This window comes from Diadema antillarum, unplaced genomic scaffold (genome assembly GCF_040938485.1).
Source record: "Diadema antillarum isolate AM-2024a unplaced genomic scaffold, OU_Dant_1.0 scf00000063, whole genome shotgun sequence".
NCBI lineage: Eukaryota > Metazoa > Echinodermata > Echinoidea > Diadematoida > Diadematidae > Diadema > Diadema antillarum.
This window is the reverse complement of record NW_027270952.1, coordinates 1,008,600-1,027,129: the sequence shown is the minus strand read 5'-3', so window position 1 is coordinate 1,027,129 and position 18,530 is coordinate 1,008,600. Positions and strand designations below refer to the sequence as shown.

The 18,530-nt window shown below is 39.8% G+C and overlaps 1 protein-coding gene across 1 annotated transcript; it reads right to left on the bottom strand.

The window, feature by feature from the left end:
* Positions 1–8,823: 8,823 nt before the first annotated feature.
* On the bottom strand, positions 8,824–18,168 carry LOC139716288 (uncharacterized). The gene is made up of 4 exons (XM_071627853.1): positions 17,708–18,168; positions 14,997–15,580; positions 14,274–14,415; positions 8,824–13,503 (listed from the first exon to the last, which is right to left on the bottom strand). Exons 1-4 carry the CDS (start codon positions 17,721–17,723, stop codon positions 12,194–12,196), a joined length of 2,052 nt encoding a protein of 683 aa, XP_071483954.1. The 5' UTR covers positions 17,724–18,168; the 3' UTR covers positions 8,824–12,193.
* Positions 18,169–18,530: the final 362 nt, after the last annotated feature.

Sequence of the window (18,530 nt, the reverse complement as noted above, 5' to 3'; positions counted from 1 at the left end):
GTTTGAAACAACAGAAACAGAAAAAAGAAAGAGGCACGCAATGTGTGCTATATACGAAAAGCCTCATTTACCGAGAAAGTTGATCGCTTCCATTCTCCTCCCATGTTGTTGTCAATGGAAGCTAAAGAGAATGCTTTTAGCAAGTATACCAGTACCTAAAGAGGACCTGAGGAACCCGTTGTTTTGAATGCTGTGCTCGGTACGAATTCAAAACGCAGTCGAAGTTATCAGAATGCCATTATAATAGAACTGATAGCTCTATAGAAAACTTGTTTAGGTCAGTAAAGGTTGCCGTAATGCAATCTTTGTGGAATTGACTCATTACATCTGAGCATTTTGAAAAACGTGTAGAGTACTTTCGTTTTGCATATAAATGTTAAGAAATAGTTTGAACTATGAAAATAAAAAAGTATGGTTACTTCAACGATGTTGAATAGTTCGATTAGCCGTGATGCATAAAGTGAATTCATGAATTCATCTGACTAATCCTTACCGATTGATGATCACTTCTATAAGCCAACAGTTAAGCTGAACTGCTTTGGAGTGATAAGACGCCAACTAACGAACAAAATGCCACATAATCGCGCGATTTTCAAACATTTTTGTGAGCGTCACCCGACCAATTTCAAGTGACGAATGTAACACTATTATATTACTGTATAATAGCAGACTGCTTTACAATTTGTAAATATTACGATCAACTGTTAATAAAAAAAAAAAATAAAACGATGAGGCAAAGATGAGGCAAAGTACGGGTAATTGCGTAAGGGTGTATTCCCGCCTTTTCTAGACAGGTAAACGATGAAAACTTGGTACATGTTGTATGCTATTATAATTATTATAAAATCCTGTAGCCAGAACTGATTTTACGATCATCTTTAACCTTTCAGAAAGTTCCAGTTTTCAACTTAAATAGTAGCGATAGCTTGTAAGAGTAAATTAGCATCCCTCTGACTATTTTTGGTCAATATGCATACTCTTAACCCTATTCTAACTGGGGGGGGGGGGGGGTCAAATTGACCCCCCCCCCCACGTTTCGCGCCACGATTCTGCAACGCGCAAAGATTTTGCCGCGTCGTTTCACAACTTTTTTCATTGAAGTCTTCTGCATATTTTGAGACCAAATTTGCGACGTCTGAGTACACCGTTCTGAAGTTACGTAATATTATGCAAATGCATGTCAACCGGAAAACAGCTCAAATTCATGATATCGTGTGCAAATTGAATGCAAATTGTGTTTTTTTTTTTGGTTAAATTGTTATAAATTAGAGTATTTCATCTTTGAACCATTGAAATTAATCAATTCTAGTGTAGATAAGCCTGAAAAAGTGCCTGCAACAAATTTTGAAAAACAACAGAAAACAAAAGGTCGAAAAAACAATAAAATACATAAGAAATTAACAAAACAATAAAAAACAAAAGAAATTGATTTTGATTGTGCTTTATTTTTAAATGAAAATTGGTTTATATGTCTTGAGGAATTTTGACACAAAAATTTAGCAATACTTCAGTCTTTTTTATGGAGTTATAGGTGAAAATATGATTTCATGCACAACTTTGCATAATCAATTTATTAAAAATAGAAAGGCAATATTTTTCTATTGTATGACCATGTAATCTTGTAGTTGACATCCAGCTCTATCTTCAGGAAAAATTTCGCAGCGATCGCGCGATCGGTGGCCGAGATCTGAAGGGAGGGGGGGGGGGGGGGGGTCACCCCCAGTAAAAACTCCTCCCAGTTAGAATAGGGTTAAGCCAGCTGGACAGAGCGATCAATGGGCGCGATTATCACCACGCGTGGTTAACCTAAACAATGCTCGGCCGGCTTGTTCGGTTTCAGTGTTGTTTTTTGTTTCTATTTTCCCCTTTTAAAAACGAAGGTTCCTTAGTCCAGCCATTGTTTTCGCTTCCTGCTCAAGACATTGAACAGTTCAGCAAAGCTGAAGTTTAGATCACTAAACGGCGACATGAACTCATGATGATAATAGGACTTAGATCACAGCCGAAAGTGCGCTCCTTCATTACTCTAGAATGAGAAAGAATACCCTGTCTGTGTTCAAAGTTGGGTTACGGACGATGAAAAAAAAAGGTTTGAATCATGAATTGTCGGATGACGTCGACAGGTTGATGATATAAATATTAGCGTATCATGGGAAAGATTAAGTAATGATGAGCCCAATGATATCGCAGGGCTCCAAACTAATTTTTATTTTTTGACCACCAAAATCATTGATTTCTATTTTTTTTTTTTTTTTTGGTGGCCAAAAAAATCAAGGAAAACATAGGAAAAACTAAATCGGTCCTGCTAAAAACAATTATTAAGCATTACTGACGTGACAGGTACCCATGTCTAAAATAAATGAATACAAAAGTAGATCATCTTATCACCATTATTCTGAATTCTAAGATTTAGCAAATAGGCTTATAGATAATTATAAAAGTTGATGCCTATTAGGTGGTCATAGCTTACTTTTGGGATGAGAAAGTGGGAGCATTTCCAGATTGTTTGTTTTAGCATTGTAAAGAGCCGAAAGTTACCGCTATTCATTTCTGATTGTAAAAGCAATCATCCAACATTTACTATAGTATGTTAGAACCTTACGGAGCCGAATATTACCGTTAATCATTTTCAAATACACTGTATAAAAGCAAACAACCGACATTCATTTTAGCATCTTATGGAACTGAATGTTACCCTTATTGATTTCCGAATGTGAAGCAAACATCCTCTATTTATTTAAGCATCATACTGAGCCTATTTATACCATTAATCATTTTCAAATGTGAAAGCAATAATCTGTTATTTATGTTAGCATTGTACCAGAGCTGCCAACCGTTCCGAAAAATTCGTATACGAAAAATCGAAGGGAATACGACAATATGAAAACGTCCTTAGAAAGTACGAATTCACAGTGGGGAAAAATAATGGGTAAAAATATAGCAAACGCACGTCGCATGTGCCATGTTATCTGTATTCAGCTGGGATATCGATGCAACGCGTACGCACCGTATGTGGAAAGCGCTGAATAGAAAAATGTGCGCACACGCATATCGCTGCTTGCGTACTGTGTACACCGAACAGAACTTCGCGCGCGTGAATCCCTGTCGCCTACGGACCCTGGATGTTTACATGGATCGCCGTGGTATCCCCATGTGTAGTCTACAGCTGCCACTACAGTACCGTATGAGGCGGGGTGAAAGCGTCCCGTTGTGCAATGTCTGCTTCTTTTTCTCTTCTTTTCATCCTCTTGTCCCTTGCCTCCCAAGTACGAAATGATTTTTAGAGTGTTGTGTGTTTTTTTATAACGCTATTGCATCATTTTCTGCGAGGAAGTTGTAGAGGTGAGTTTCTGTTCGTGTATTGATGACTGATGTGCACTGCCCTCTGCAGTATATGTGCAGGTGAAAAGCGTTCGAACTTTCTTTCCCGAGTATCGTGGAAACTCGATTATTTCTAGGCCTATTAAAGGAGATCTCATATAACAGAATACTTATAACAAACTATTTTCCGGTCAAAATGAATCAATTTCCTTTGTTTTGTATCGTTTATTGACTTGATCCCATAGGATCTCGTCGCAATACCGAGTTTTATATGTGTGTTTATTTTCGCGTAGCTTTCGGTGCTGCAAAACTTTTGCTAGGGCCTAAGCTTACTACTAAACTTCGTTTTATTTCCGTCGTTTCTCACACCTCGTTTAGTACGATTTCTTCCCTTTTATATCACTTTATCCGTTCCCTTTATACTTTGAAGTATTTAAACGTAATTCTCTTAGTGTCTCGCACTGTTATTTTCGTAACGGCGATTTCTCCGCTTCGCTGCAATCGAAGCGACGGAGTTTGATCCCAGCCGCTTCGATGTGCTATTTGTTGTCTTTTCTAAATGTTTGTGTCGTTGGGAGGTGTTGATACTTTGTATTTATTATTGAGTTTCCTAGGTATTTATCTCGAGGGATTATGCGTGTTTCTTAATGTTGATCATAGGAAAAGGCTAAAATGATCTTGAGTGATGTCTGATAGTGATGATAACTATGCTGGTGACTGGTGTAAAAAGACGGCTTCCTGTGAATGCTTAGCGTACGTGACGTTTGTTTTATTTCCCTTTCCCTCTAGTCTTCTTTCCCCCTTACTCTTCTTTCCCCTCTCAAGAATGATTAAAAAAAAAGAAATTACGTACACCTCACAACAAAACGAACCATGTGCTATAGCAACTTTCGTAAAGTTAAATCTAAATGTTCAATATCAGCAAAGAATAAGGCGAAAACACGAATGACAATAAATAAAAGCGAAGAGATTGTGTATGCAGTCTCTTCGGCTCGAAGAAACTTGACACCCCACCCCTCTCCCTTGTGGAAATTTCCACAAAAGCAGGTGCCACACCCAGGTGCGTGCCAGACGAAAGAATGCGCGCATTGGAATAAACAGCGTGTAAGTATCCTGGAAATATCGATCGAAGAACCAGCTCATTAGTTGAATTAAAGGAATAATTCCAAAGATATCATGATTCTATGTCTATAGCCTTTCTTTTGGCGCATAGTAGGGAACATCGAACAGTCGATTATAGTGTACTTGATCGAATATCTAATGTTCCCTGAACAATAAAAAAAAGGATTGATTATTCAGTCAATTAAAAATGCAATCACAGAAATACATGAAAGGTCTCGTATGCCCAGACAAATTCACTACGAGAAGGTCCAATGAGATGCAGTCATCACCTGGTTAGACAGCAAAATACAACGTGTAATGACAATTAATTTCAGTTCACGCGCATCAAAACTGCTTATTACTTTTCAAAGTTTTGGCTATCAACATTCGTTCGTGGGTGTATTTTGTTTGTTTGTTTGTTTGTTTTGTGTGTTTTTCCCTCGTGAAAGACGTAATGATTTCTTCATATCGAACGTAAACTGCATGTTTACCGTAAACAAGCCATTCAGCTCAGCTCAGCTATGGCGCATTCGATCCATCGAACTTGCAGTAACCTCTTATAGGCAGGAGCACATGGCGCATTCATTTAAACTTGAAAATGAAGCCACGTGTTTGCACCACATCGGCGCTTCCACACACAGCGCGGCATTTTGCGATCATCGTTATAGCAGACTTTCCGATTCCAGTCAGGGGAAAAGGAATTGGAATACTTCGAAAAATACTGATGTTTAAAATCCAATAAAATGAAAAAAGCCTGAAAACAACGCATGATTATGTTTTGATAGTACATAATTGGAAACACAGAACAGAGTTTTGCATCCGCTCACACAGAAGCTCTCTTGAGAAGATCAAGCATTCCCCGTCCCCTGCTAGAAAGTGGAAGCTTCCATAATCAGCCCAGAAAGTTTTTGGAGGTACAAACTTGCACTTGTACACATTGCGAGAAAGCAATCAATCAACGCTGAACATTGCGTAGTTTAGAATCTTTATCGTGCTGGTGACCAGCTGGATGCTTCGGCATGTGTCATAACGTTATGTTTAGAGCCTGTAGGCCTCATAGCAAAAAGAGGGAGATTGAAAAAATACGAATTCTGGTGGATAATACGAATTTTGGAGCTGCTGAGTACTAATTTGTGCTTCGAAAGGTTGGCAGCTCTGTCGTATACGGAGCAGAATTTAACAGTTAGTCATTTCCAAATATAAAAGCAAACATCCGACATCTATTTTATCATCGTACGGAGCCGAATGTCACTGTTGTCCACTTGCGAAAGTGAAATGAGTCATCTGACAATTATTTCATCATATCGTACGGGCCGAGTTTTGAACGTCAAGGCAGACATCAGACAGTTTGTGTGTGTGTGTGTGTGTGTGTGTGTTTTGTTTTGTTTTGTTTTTGTTTTGTTTTTTACCATCAAACGCAGCCGAATGTTACTATTCATTTCGAAATGTAATACTCATGTAGCAAATATCCGACATTTATTTTAGCATAGTACGGAGCAGAATGTAACTGCTATTCACTTCCAAACGTAAAAGCAATCATCCGGAGCCGAATGTTATTGCTATTTATTTGCGAAAGTACATAGCAATACAAATTATAAGCAAGCATCCGACATTTATTTAAACATCGTACGGAGTTGAATATTATTATCATTCATTTCCGAAAGTCGAACGAAGCTGATTGTTATTGTTATATTTCGAACGTAAAACTGAATATCAGACATTTATTTTATCATCGTATATACGGAGTTATTTTGGTTATTCATTTCCGAACGTCACAACAAACATGCGTTATTTATTTTATCATCTTCCGGAGCTGAATGTTATTGCTATTTACTCTTGAACATAAAAGCAAACAGACATTTATGTTATCATCATATACACGGAGTTGAATATTAGTGTGTTCATTTCCGAACCATCGAACGCAGCTGAATGTATAGTGTTATTCATTTCGAAATTTAAAAGCGAACATCCGACAGTTATTTTAGCATCGTATGGAGCAGAACATTACTGCTATTCACTTCCGAACGCAAAATCGTATATACGGAGTTGAGTATTTTTGTTATTAATTTCCGAACGTCACAGCAAACATTCGACATTTATTTTAGCATCTTCCGGAGCTGAATGTTATTGCCATTTACTCTTGAACATAAAGGCAAACATCAGACATTCATGTTATCATCGTATACACGGAGTTGAATATTATTGTGTTCATTTCCGAACCATCGAACGCAGGTGAATGTTACTGCTATTCATTTCGAAATTTAAAAGCGAACATCCGACAGTTACTTTAGCATCGTATGGAGCAGAATATTACTGCTATTCACTTCCGAACGTAAAATCGTACTTTATTCATTTCCGAACGTCATAGCAAACATTCGACATTCTATTTTAGCATCTTCCGGAGCTGAATGTTATTGCCATTTACTCTTGAACATGAAAGCAAACATCAGACATTTATGTTATCATCGTATACACGGAGTTGAATATTATTGTGTTCATTTCCGAACCATCGAACGCAGGTGAATGTTACTGTTATTCATTTCGAAATTTAAAAGCGAACATCTGACAGGTACTATAGTATAGCATCGTATGGAGGAGAATATTACTGCTATTCACTTCCGAACGCAAAATCGTATATACGGAGTTGGATATTTTTGTTATTAATTTCCGAACGTCACAGCAAACATTCGACATTTATTTTAGCATCTTCCGGAGCTGAATGTTATTGCCATTTACTCTTGAACATGAAAGCAAACATCAGACATTCATGTTATCATCGTATACACGGAGTTGAATATCATTGTGTTCATTTCCGAACCATCGAACGCAGGTGAATGTTACTGTTATTCATTTCGAAATTTAAAAGCGAACATCCGACAGTTATTTTAGCATCGTATAATGGAGCAGAATATTACTGCTATTCACTTCCAAACGTAAAAGCAATCATCTGACATCTATTTTGTCATCTTCCGGAGCCGAATGCTATTGCTATTTACTTTCGAAAGTACAGGCAATCATCCGTCATTCATTTTATTATCGTAAGAAGTTGAATATTTTTGTTATTTATTTCCGAACGTCAAAGGGATCATTCGACATTTACTTTAGCATCTTCGGGAGCTGAATGTTATTGCTATTTACTTCCGAACGTAAAAGCAAACATCAGATATACATTGTATATTTTATCAACGTATATACGGAGTTGAATGTCATTGTTATTCATTTCCGAACATCAAAGCAATCATTGAACATCGCACCTGAATGTTACTGTTATTCATTTCGAAATCTAAAAGCAAACATCCAACAGTTATTTTAGCATCGTATGGAGCAGAATATTACTGCTATTCACTTCCGAACGTATAAAAGATCTGACATTTATGTTAGCATTTTCCGGAGCCGAATGTTATTGCTTTTTATTTTCGAAAGTAAAAGCAAATATCCGTCTTTTTATTTTATCATCGTACGGAGTTGAATATTTTTGTTATTCATTTCCGAACGTCAAAGGGATCATTCGACATATAGCCTACTCAAGCATCTTCCGGAGCTGAATGTTATTGCTATTTACTTTCGAACGTAAGAGCAAACATCCGGCATTTATCTTATCGTCTTACGGAGTTGAATATTATCATTCACTTCCGAACACCAAAGCAAACATTCGGTATTTATTCCAGTATCATACGGAGTCAAATGTCAGCGTGATTCATTTCTAAAATCAAAAGTAAACATGCGACATTCATTTTTGCGTCTTACGGAGCCGACTGTTACCGCTGTTCATTTCCAAAAGTAAAGGCAAACATCCGACTTTTTTTGTAGCCCGATTGGGCCACCGAATTTTCAGCAATGAAATTTTGGTGGCGCAGGTCGTTAAAAGTCGTGGATAGCGAGATGATCGTAACCGATGTCGATATGTTCTAATAATTATTGATACTTGAGTGATGAACGCATGTGCACAACTTCCGCAGGTGTACTTCTTTAGAAAGTAGCGAACAATCAAGGCAGTGGACATCAGAGTGTGATTAAATCGAAAAGAAGCCCCTGAAATCGGAATTTGATGAAAATGGGCAAAGTCGGAACTCCATGAAATGTATTTTGATTGAGCGGTCAAAATAAAGCTTAACGGGAATGTGCCCTTGAATACCCTCGTCCACCCTCGTCCACCCTCGTCCAACCCGCGTCAATCGAGACGCATATTCCCGAGGATGGATTTTCCGTGCGGGCGGATGGACTCGTCCACTGAACGCGTATACCCGCGGGTACCCGCGGGGATACGCGTCAGTGGCCTCGTCCAGATCTCGGAAAAGCGTGACGTTTCCCGCGGTCGGCACTGTAATTGTAGCTTGAAAGTGTTTCAATAGGGAGGGATGGACAAGTGTTGACTTATCCCACATGAACTTGGCCCTATCAAAGTCAAAATGAATGGGTGGGTGGGGGTTGAACACTGTTTTTTCAGAGCTCGACATGACAGTACTACTAAATGCCATGTCCTCAAAATTATAATGTGGACAAGTAAAGGATAAACTGGTGGTCTTTTCCCACTATGATATGTAACATCTTTAGTGCATAGGTGCAGGGAGGCACTTCTTTGATAGTTTACTGATGTTAAAAGTTTGCATTTTATTGTTTGGACCATCTATCGTGAACATCAACGTCTTGTGATGTAAACACCAGCAGTGGTTTGCTGAAATGACGAGATACAAAAAGTTCAATGTCCCCCAAAATCTCTATCAATGAGTTCATCAAGCTATCAAAACCACATCACAGCTTCCTAAAAAACAAACAGTAAAAAAAAATTATATCCTTGTGAAAAGTGCGGGAAGAGAGCCTATCGCCTGTAGGTTGTCGACCTACATCGTCCTTGACGAGAACACATGATGCAAAAAAGAGAGGAAATAAGGTGAAATGATGCTGTCCAGCAGCTCTTAGATTTATACAATGCAAGGTATGACCAACAATTACAATATAGATGAAGAAAAAAATATGCTGATATTGTGACATTGTACTCATAAATGGCACAGGAACACAGCTGCAAACTATAATTGTAACCAGGTGACTTGTAGGAGGTAGTCTCCTTTTAGCCGCGTTAAATAAAACGATGTCCTCATTACTTTTTGAATAACTTTTGAACATGTAAATCAAAATTGCAATGAATCCTCAATTCCCTTTTTATTTATCTGGACTTATGCCAAATTACCTGATACACAAATAAACTCAAGTTCATTTCGCTCAATGCATTCTTACAGTAGGTCAATTCAACTTCAGGAGTAAAATGAATGCACGCGCACATTTTTATCCAAATTTGTCCAAAGATGCGGGATTACATACAATTGTATATGTGTGTGCCTACTCGAAAAACATGAATGCCAATTTCTAGCATTAACTACAGGCTGTATTTATGCAGATTTGGTGTTTCCCATGTCTTTGAGGCAAATCAAATAAAATCTAGCTGATTAATCAGTGTATCACACAAATTGAATATGAATGAAAAAAAAAAAGCCAAAATATTAACTACGTCATGTAAACGATGGTACATTTTTGTATGAAACACAGGCAGTAATTTAACACAGCTTAAGCAAAGAAAGCAAAATTTGACATAATTCTCAGTTGCCTGAGCAAAGCTGGTGAGACAAAACCAAGCTAGAGTACAAATTTCAGCAAGATCGGACACGGCTGCACGTAACAGGAAACTTCTTGTAGTTTAAATGTCAGATGGTCCTCTACCACAGGGTGAAAGGATCTCGTAACAATTGTACAGCCCTCATGACAATCGTGCATGATTTACTATCCAGACTGCTGCTTGTCATGGTTATTCAAAAGAAAAAGAAAAAATCTGAAATTAGTGGGAGTGTTCACTTCCTGTGTGCAACACCATCCTATCTTTGGAATACATCTAGCGCAGCTGTGCAAAAACTAGTCTTTTCATTCATTATTGTGACTTTTTTGTGTCTTTGTTCTGAGCTTTGATTTACACAGACAAGAAGACAAGAAATTTAATATTGGACGTTTCTACCTCAAAGCATTAATGGACATGTTCCCCAGTATCCTCACTTTCAGATCCTCACCATTACAAGCCTTTGGCTTCACAAATCTATCACAAAGTGCAGTGAAATTTGGCAGCTTAATACAAAACAACTTTAAGAAAACAAATGCATTTCAGTTACAACTGTATGAAAATAGGTAAAGTTTGTATCCATAGCACATGAGGAATTCAATACAGACAATAAAACATCATAATGGTTCAATAACAAATGATATGCTGCTCCTAGCCCTCCCCCTTAAAAAAAAACAAGCAAATTAACTCAACTAAATTCGACAAATCATTGGTTCTATGAAGAGGTCATTCTGAATACAGTGCACTCCCATTATCATGAGCACGGTTATAACAAAATTCTCATTAAAACGTAAAATTTCAGGTACAGCACACTCTTGTTATAGCGAACAGAGTTATAACAAAATTGTGGTTACAACAAAGTAAAAATTCAGGAAGCAACATAATCGGCTCTATGATTTTTTTTTGTTGTTGATTGGTTTGATTATAATGAAATTTCAAAATACACGTGTAACAAAGGATTTTAATGTACAATTGTAGCTGGAGTCCACTGTACCAAAATCATCATCATCTATGTATCCATCTTTTACTTTGCTGTTCATCTACACCGAAATTTCAGTATGAAGAAAAAATAAAGCTGGTTCCAAGGACTGATATAATGGGAATGCACTGTATACAGATTACTGTACGTACATGATGTAACCAGGTAAGTAGTCAACCGCACATATCACAAACACAAGGACCAGTATACATTGTACATCTAGACAACTTGCAAAATTTGTGTGCTTGAATTTGGATCCATTGCCTCTACGCCCGTTAAGAGCAAAATTTCTTTGTAAGCAAGCTTGGTGTAATAATGGGGTTTCCTTGCACAATTTGTGGGATACTGTTTAGTTTGCTGAAAAGAGCTACAACTGTTGGGAGATCCCTTCACTTGATTATGTCAGATTCTGCTTTAAAACTCGATTTGGATTCATTGTTTGAGGCCTAACAGACGGCAAAGGAACTTCCAGCAATAGAGATAGATTTATTAATGTAAAGATTCAAATTAATTTCAAATTTGCAAGCCATGTAATTGAATTACAGAGTATCAGAAAGATGTGATTCTATGAAGTGGTTTGTTCTCAAATTCATATGTGGTAAAAAGCAAGGGGGGGGGGGGCCTTCTGATCAAAATTAAATCAAGAATCATACTTTGGCAAATGTAAAGTTACTTTGTGGGTACAAATGGTAGTGACATTCCACTGTAGCAGAAAACACTTAAATTGAGAAGTTTTCTTCAATTTGTCTGCCCTCTGTACAGTATATTCACCCCTCTCCTTGATAATTTCTTGCTTTCATTAACACTTGCACTGCTGGAAAACAAAGACTTCAGAAAGAGGATAACAAGATACTGTACAAGAAGCATGCCATATTCACAGGCATTAAGTCCGGAAGTTTTGATTTTGGAATTTACAAACATCTCATCTGTCAAGTACCCCAAATTCAGATGTAAACAAAAGCAGCCATTGGTGTTTTGGGAAAGCACAGTACATTACAATACTGGAAAAATGTCTACATGCACAGTAAGCATTGTTATGACACCGATTCCACAATATAAACAGGGTCTACAAGATCTAGCTGGTGAAATAAATACTTCATGACTTTTCAATGCCACTTATTAGTTGGTGTCAGCCCTACTCTCACAGTCTACTCACTTGTGCCATCCGATTTCGAGAAAACTACCCACTATTCTGGCTCACATTTGATCTTGATCAGTGGGGCCGGTGACGATTCGGAGGAGCTGGGAGACCATGCCCCAGAAAAAGAGTTTGCAGCACCGTCAGAATTACCCTGGACTGGACTATTCGGCTTGCTGACCGCTGGGGTTGCGTCCACGTGAGATTTCTCATGGGCCTCGCCCTCAGCTTTGGAGGCAAACCTCTGAGGACACAGTCGACACTGGTAGGTCTTCTGGCGCTGGTGGGTCTGCATGTGCAGCTTCAGGTAGTTGGCATGGGTGAAGGTGAGACAACACTCCTTACACATGTAGGGGGTGTACTCCCGCTGATGGATCTTACAGTGCTCCTCCAAGAGACACTTCTTAGAGAATCCCTGGCTGCACAACTTACACTGGAAGCGTTTCTTCGCCGACTGCAGGGGGCTCTTCTTATTGAAGATGCCAAACTTTGTCTGCGGCAGCTGGTTCTTCCTCGTCGCTGCAAGCTTCGCTATGTGGGTCTTTGCGTGAGAGTCCAGTTGCACCAGCGTTGGGAATGTCTCCTGGCAGATGTCGCATTTGAATTTGCGGACAGTGGATTGCAAACACACGTGACTCTTCAGACGCTCAATTTCCGTGAAGGCGTTGCCGCACTGGTTGCAGGAGAAGAGTTTCTCGCTCTCGTGCACACGCTCGTGCATCTGCTTATGCGACATAAGCATAAAGGTGCGGTCGCAGAACCTGCAGGGAAACCGCTGCTGTTCCTGTTCCACAGAGTGCAGTAGTTCGTGGGCCCGGAGGCCGGCAGCGCGGTGGAATGCCTTGCCACACATGCCGCACTTGAAGCTCTTGATACTGCTGTGTCGGCGGACGTGGAGCTGGTACTTCGCCTCCACACTGAACGACTTCAGGCAGACGCGGCAGACAAAGTGACTGCGACCCTTGTGCACCAGTTTGTGTTCGTGCAGGTTAAATGCGTGCATGAATGAGAGTCCGCACTCTGCGCACTTGTACGCTTTTACGCCATTGTGCTGCCGCTCATGGCTCTTGAGGTTGAAGCTGAACGCAAACGACTTATCGCACTGCGAACACTTGAAGGACTTCTGCTTGATGTGGTTCAGACGATGTCGGTTGAGGTCGACACGGCAGTCGAAGGCCTGGTCACAGTCTGGACACTCTACCACGTTGGACGGCATGGAGAAGGGATTCCTCTGGAGCTGAGATGTACTGGGAGCATCAATGTTGCTGCTCTGCCTCTGCAGAGGGGATTTGTTGCTGGACTCATTCTGAGAATGCTTGAAGGAGCATGGACATCTTCTTCCTGGTTTCAGTTCCTCATCTGAAAGTCAGAGCATCCATTAGCAAAACGATAGAATAATAATAATAATAATAATAAGGTCTTATTTACCCAGGGTAGCCTCTTCAGTGTTGCCACTGCTCTAACAGAGGGCCCTGCTATTATTATTACCCTAGCGTCGCCAGGTACCCATTTATACACCTGGGTCGAGAGGGACAGTGTGGGTAAAAACATCTTGTCCAAGGATGTAAGCACTGGGCGGGATTCGAACTCACGGTCCTCCGTTCGGGAGTCGGAAGTCTTATCCACTATGCCACAGCGCCCCCACTGATGAATGACGGCTTAGCATCAAGAGAAAAGATAACATTTCTATCATGCTAATTTCAACAAATCCCTTTCAAACTATTATAATCCTGTGCCAGTTTTTGTTATAATCTGAGCTCATGTTCGCTAACTGTTGAGTTTCCAGCACTATGACGTATAATCACAAAGTATGGGAAATATTTACCAACAGCAAGCTCAAATGTACTCATTCACAAAATATTTAATGGAAACTCAGATAATCAAAAATTATAGTCATCATGTAGTATATACCTCTGACATAAAAGTAAATTTTGTTCTAGTAGACCTGTTCAGGAGGCCATTCTTTTCTTTAATCATTATATTCATTTCTATAAAATGTCCATTTATTGATGCCTTCACTGTATCTTCCTTTCGTTAAATGTACCTTTACCCTTCCATAGAATCATAGAGATAACGGCTCTAAGTTATTTTTTACTCCCGCAATTGTCTGTACAAACAAAACGTCATACCATCTTCATCAAAGCTCCATTCTTCGTTGTCGTCCTCGTCGATGAACTCCTCATCATTGTCATCTTCGTCGTCATCTTCAGAATGGCTGACATCGTCTATTCGCCTATTCTCGCTGTTGTTCTCCATCTGTGGGTATTTTTCCTGCAACAGAGAGTGGAACATAAGTACAAAAAAGGATTGGAACAATGGGACAAGTTTATTCCTTAATGCTTTATCAACTGTGCACAGCCTGTGCATTACACATCATTTAACAATTACGTCAGCTGCTCCCCCCCCCCCCCCATCTTCAAGAGAAAACTAATGCACGTTTGGTCTACTTTTCTTTGAGGAGGAACATGTTTCAGCTGCAGGGGCTTTAATGTAATGTACCATCGGATTGTGTACAACGGTATTTGGTCATAAACATTAATCATGAGCGCCCTGGGCACCTCTGAGTGGATATGTTCCAATGCATTATAAATGTCTGTATATTATTATCATCATAATTAATAAATTTGTCCACAAAAGTCATAGAAACATATTCTCACCATTTGGTGATATGACAATAGTTAATTTTGAAAAATTTAACTTCACAGATAATATCATTTGGATAACTGTTCATACACATGTAGATCTGTAAATCCTTTGAATACCATAATAAAACGTACAATGCTACATGTATTTATGCATTAACGCTATATTCATGCATTAACACAAAAGTGTTTCATTTTCTGAAGCCTCACCTTACGCAACACATTGACAGCTTCCGCCTCCCTGCCATTGCTCCCAAGGGCGAGGGCAACAGACTGAACATGGTTCACCGCTGGCAGGGCGAAGAATCGGGCGATGTTCTGCGGGGAGACTTTGTGCATGGTGTACAAGCCTCTTCCATTGCCCTGAACCATTTTAACAACTGCTGAGGTGTCCTCCGGGGACACTTTTCCGAAAGAAGAATGATTCGGTTCTTCAACTTTTGTTGATAATGTCTCTTGGTTGGTGTTCTCAGTTGGGGTTAAGTTTCCGTTCTGGGACTGGCAAGCTAGAGAAGCGTTTTCCCTCTCAGCATTCAGTAGAGGAGAGGGCTTCCCTGGAAAACTTTTGACAGTGTCTGTAGACGCGGAACACTCAGCTGAACTAGGCTGGAACAGTTCGTCTTTCTGGACAATTTTTGATGACTTGTCTCCGTTTAAATTCGCTTCTTCTGGATCTTGGTCTTTTCCTGAGATCTGGCCGTTGTTGGTGTCAGATACGCAACATTTCAGAGTGGCTGAAGTGGCATCTAGAGACTCTGAGGGCTCGACAGTGGGAGGCAATCTTTCACCATTATCTGCACAAGAAAACAAAAATAAATAGAGCAATTAGTGCTTAGTAGGTGCCTTTGGCTGTCTTTTTGTTTTTTCCATCATTTCCATGTGGAGTCAACTTCAGTGTTCATGTAATGCCTACTGGAGTGTTGATTCAGCTCGCTATGATATTACCGAAGACAAGGTTTTCACCTCTAAGACCTTAAACTTTAATTTGAGGGTTGAGGGTACATTCTGCTAGCCACATCTCCTGGGAGATATCTTCTTTCTTTTTTTTCTTTAATCATAAAGTTTTCTTCTGTCACATTTAGTAGCAATGCTTTGCTTGATAAAATGTCAGTTTGTACAGTCATTAAATAGCATTGTACGAATTGTCATGAGTTCCTTCAGAAATTGTGCCCTCTAAAAAAAGTTTTTTTTTTTTGTTTTTTTTCCCCTGTCCGGTTCCAACATTAAAAAGAGGGTGATGATTTGAGGGGTATTAAGTAAAATTGGCCATAGAATCTCGACTCCAAGAGAACACAGTGAAGATATAGAAACCTTCCTTAATTAATTTTCATCAATACATAAGTCATAAGTCAACACTCGTCTCTGGTCCAACTCTGGAATCCTCATAGCTTACAATATAAAGGGAGTCTTCCAGCCTGAAGGACAAATGACTACAAGGGGGGAGTTTCATCAACGAGTTTGACGGAGGTTTTCACCGACAAATTTGCTATCAGCCAATCAGACGCAAGGATTTCAGTAGCTTTTAACAGTTGTCAGTGTAAATCACTGACAAAGAGTTTCATGCAACGGTCCCCTGAAGAAAAATAACTAAGAAGAGAGGAGTCCAATTAAACTTTCAAGACTCCTTTGAGTATGGAATGAGATTTCTTCATAATTGATTCATACAATGCAATGGACCCCTGCCCCAAATTGAAAGGAATAATCAATTTCACATTTTCTTTTTATTATTATTTTTCTTTAATAAAGATTAAAGCGTTGAATATTTTGTAGAGTTCTAGTCCTCCCTAATCCCAAATACTGATCAGTTGGGCCATTTTTATGTAAAAACTGTGTACAGGGACTACTCATAGTTCTGTTATATAAAATATGTGGACCCCATTCCCATGGGTAAACCTGGCCTAGCGGGTAAACTCGGTGCCAAACTACAATTGTAGGCCTGTGCCCCTTGAAATGAGGGCCCGGGTGCTAGCAAGGGGAGTTTACCTGCAGTGCTACATTGTAGGCCAAGTTTAGGCTAAGGTACCTTTCTATTTTTTTAAATATATATATATTTTTAATTAACTATTCTACTTCTATAGAGTCTACACAGCCCTGTCGCTGCACCTTCTCACTGGTCAGTCGGGCTACCCTCATCATGCCCTTCTTTGCATGACCCCCAACCCCCCTCTTGCCTCCCCCCCCCCCCCCCCCCCCCCACGACATACATGGACGATGTAGCATAGAACTTAGGGGTCTAACATTAGAGCTTATCAGAGGTATTAAGTTTAAATTAAAACAAATCTGGCTGTGCAAATAGGGCCTAGGCCTACTGCTGATAAATAAATGCCTTCAATCATGCTTGGTTATATGTTGCATCATCAGGCATACATGCCGCCGAGGCCGAAGAGGCAAGACGGCGGTCCCAGGCCCCAGCGGGCTGCCCGCGGCCGCGGAGGACTAACTGACCCACTGTGAGCACCGCACACTGCGCCGCGCCGGCGGCAACCCTGCAACGATTTACCAACATAGCAACACACATCCACACAGACACAGTGCTGCCGACGGCCGTCTCTTTGTGTACGATTTCATACTTTGTGCACAAAATATTGAAAATGAATTGAATTATGATGAATCACTTACATTCAAAATAAATTCTTTTTCGTTTTAATTAACTCTCCTCTCAGCGTTGTCAATCCTGACACTTGAGAAACAGGGGCACAAAAAGTCTGAATTCATCAGCGCAATTCGTTCGATTGATCAGCCACAACGCACGGGTAGCATTCCCAATGCGGGTGGGTACGCACGTCGCAACAAGCAAGTCGATGAGCTAATGAGGCGTCTGCCTCGGACATCGAATAGAACTTGTATGAGTTAAGAAAGAAGTAAAATCATACTTATTCCCATGAAAAGCAAGCATTAATCACGGACTATAATTAACTCACGTTTCTCAACATCCATAACAACGGTAAATCATCGAAAATCGGCCATTCCATCCTCCCGATTATATTATCCGACATACAAGCATCCCGGCATCACACATATCAACATACCTCTGTGTACGTACGTCCGCTACGATGCAAAGTTAACTGCATTACACACAGCTGTTTACGTGCGACGTGCGAACGCTCACAGACTGCTGATCGGAAAATCCCCAAATCGCCAGCCAAGAACACTTCTATCGTTCTGCACGAGCAACACGAGATCGATTCCAAAATAGTAATAATCTCTGACGGAATAAAACGTTCCAAGGCTCACAAATTTGATAAATCCGCTTATAAATGTTCTTAACTATGATTATTCAAAATGTTTATCGGGATGAAGTTCCTGCTATTATAAAATTAAATCTATATGCATGTCATGGAAGGTGCTTAGAAATGTAATCGATTGATTCAGCAGCTCTGGATCGGAGCCATGCCAAGGTACTGAATGGAAATATTGGGGAGCAGTAGGCGATATTATGTTGTGCTCAAAAGCCCAACCGGTTCTCTCTGGTTCGTATGAGGGGAAAGTCGGCCGATAGCTGAGGACGGCTCGCGAACCAACCCCGACCAGTTTTTCCGGTGCACGCCAAACTGTGACATTTGTCTTTCTCACCGATGACTGCATCTTTATTATCTTTCCCATTTTTTTTTTCCAAGTAGATAGATAGTAATCATTATTGATAGTAGAAGCTGAAATTTGAACAATTTCACAGTTAAGCAATATCGAAGGAGGAGTCTTTGCCTGGTAATCTTATCTCCTATGACATGTATGGCGACCAGGAAT

Bases quoted from the DNA above. Each gene is read 5' to 3' on its own strand.
- LOC139716288 (XM_071627853.1), bottom strand. The intron at 14,416-14,996 runs GTGAGGCTTCAG...TCTCTGTTGCAG, and splicing joins CTGTCAATGTGTTGCGTAAG to GAAAAATACCCACAGATGGA. The intron at 13,504-14,273 runs GTATGACGTTTT...TCTGACTTTCAG, and splicing joins ATGGAGCTTTGATGAAGATG to ATGAGGAACTGAAACCAGGA.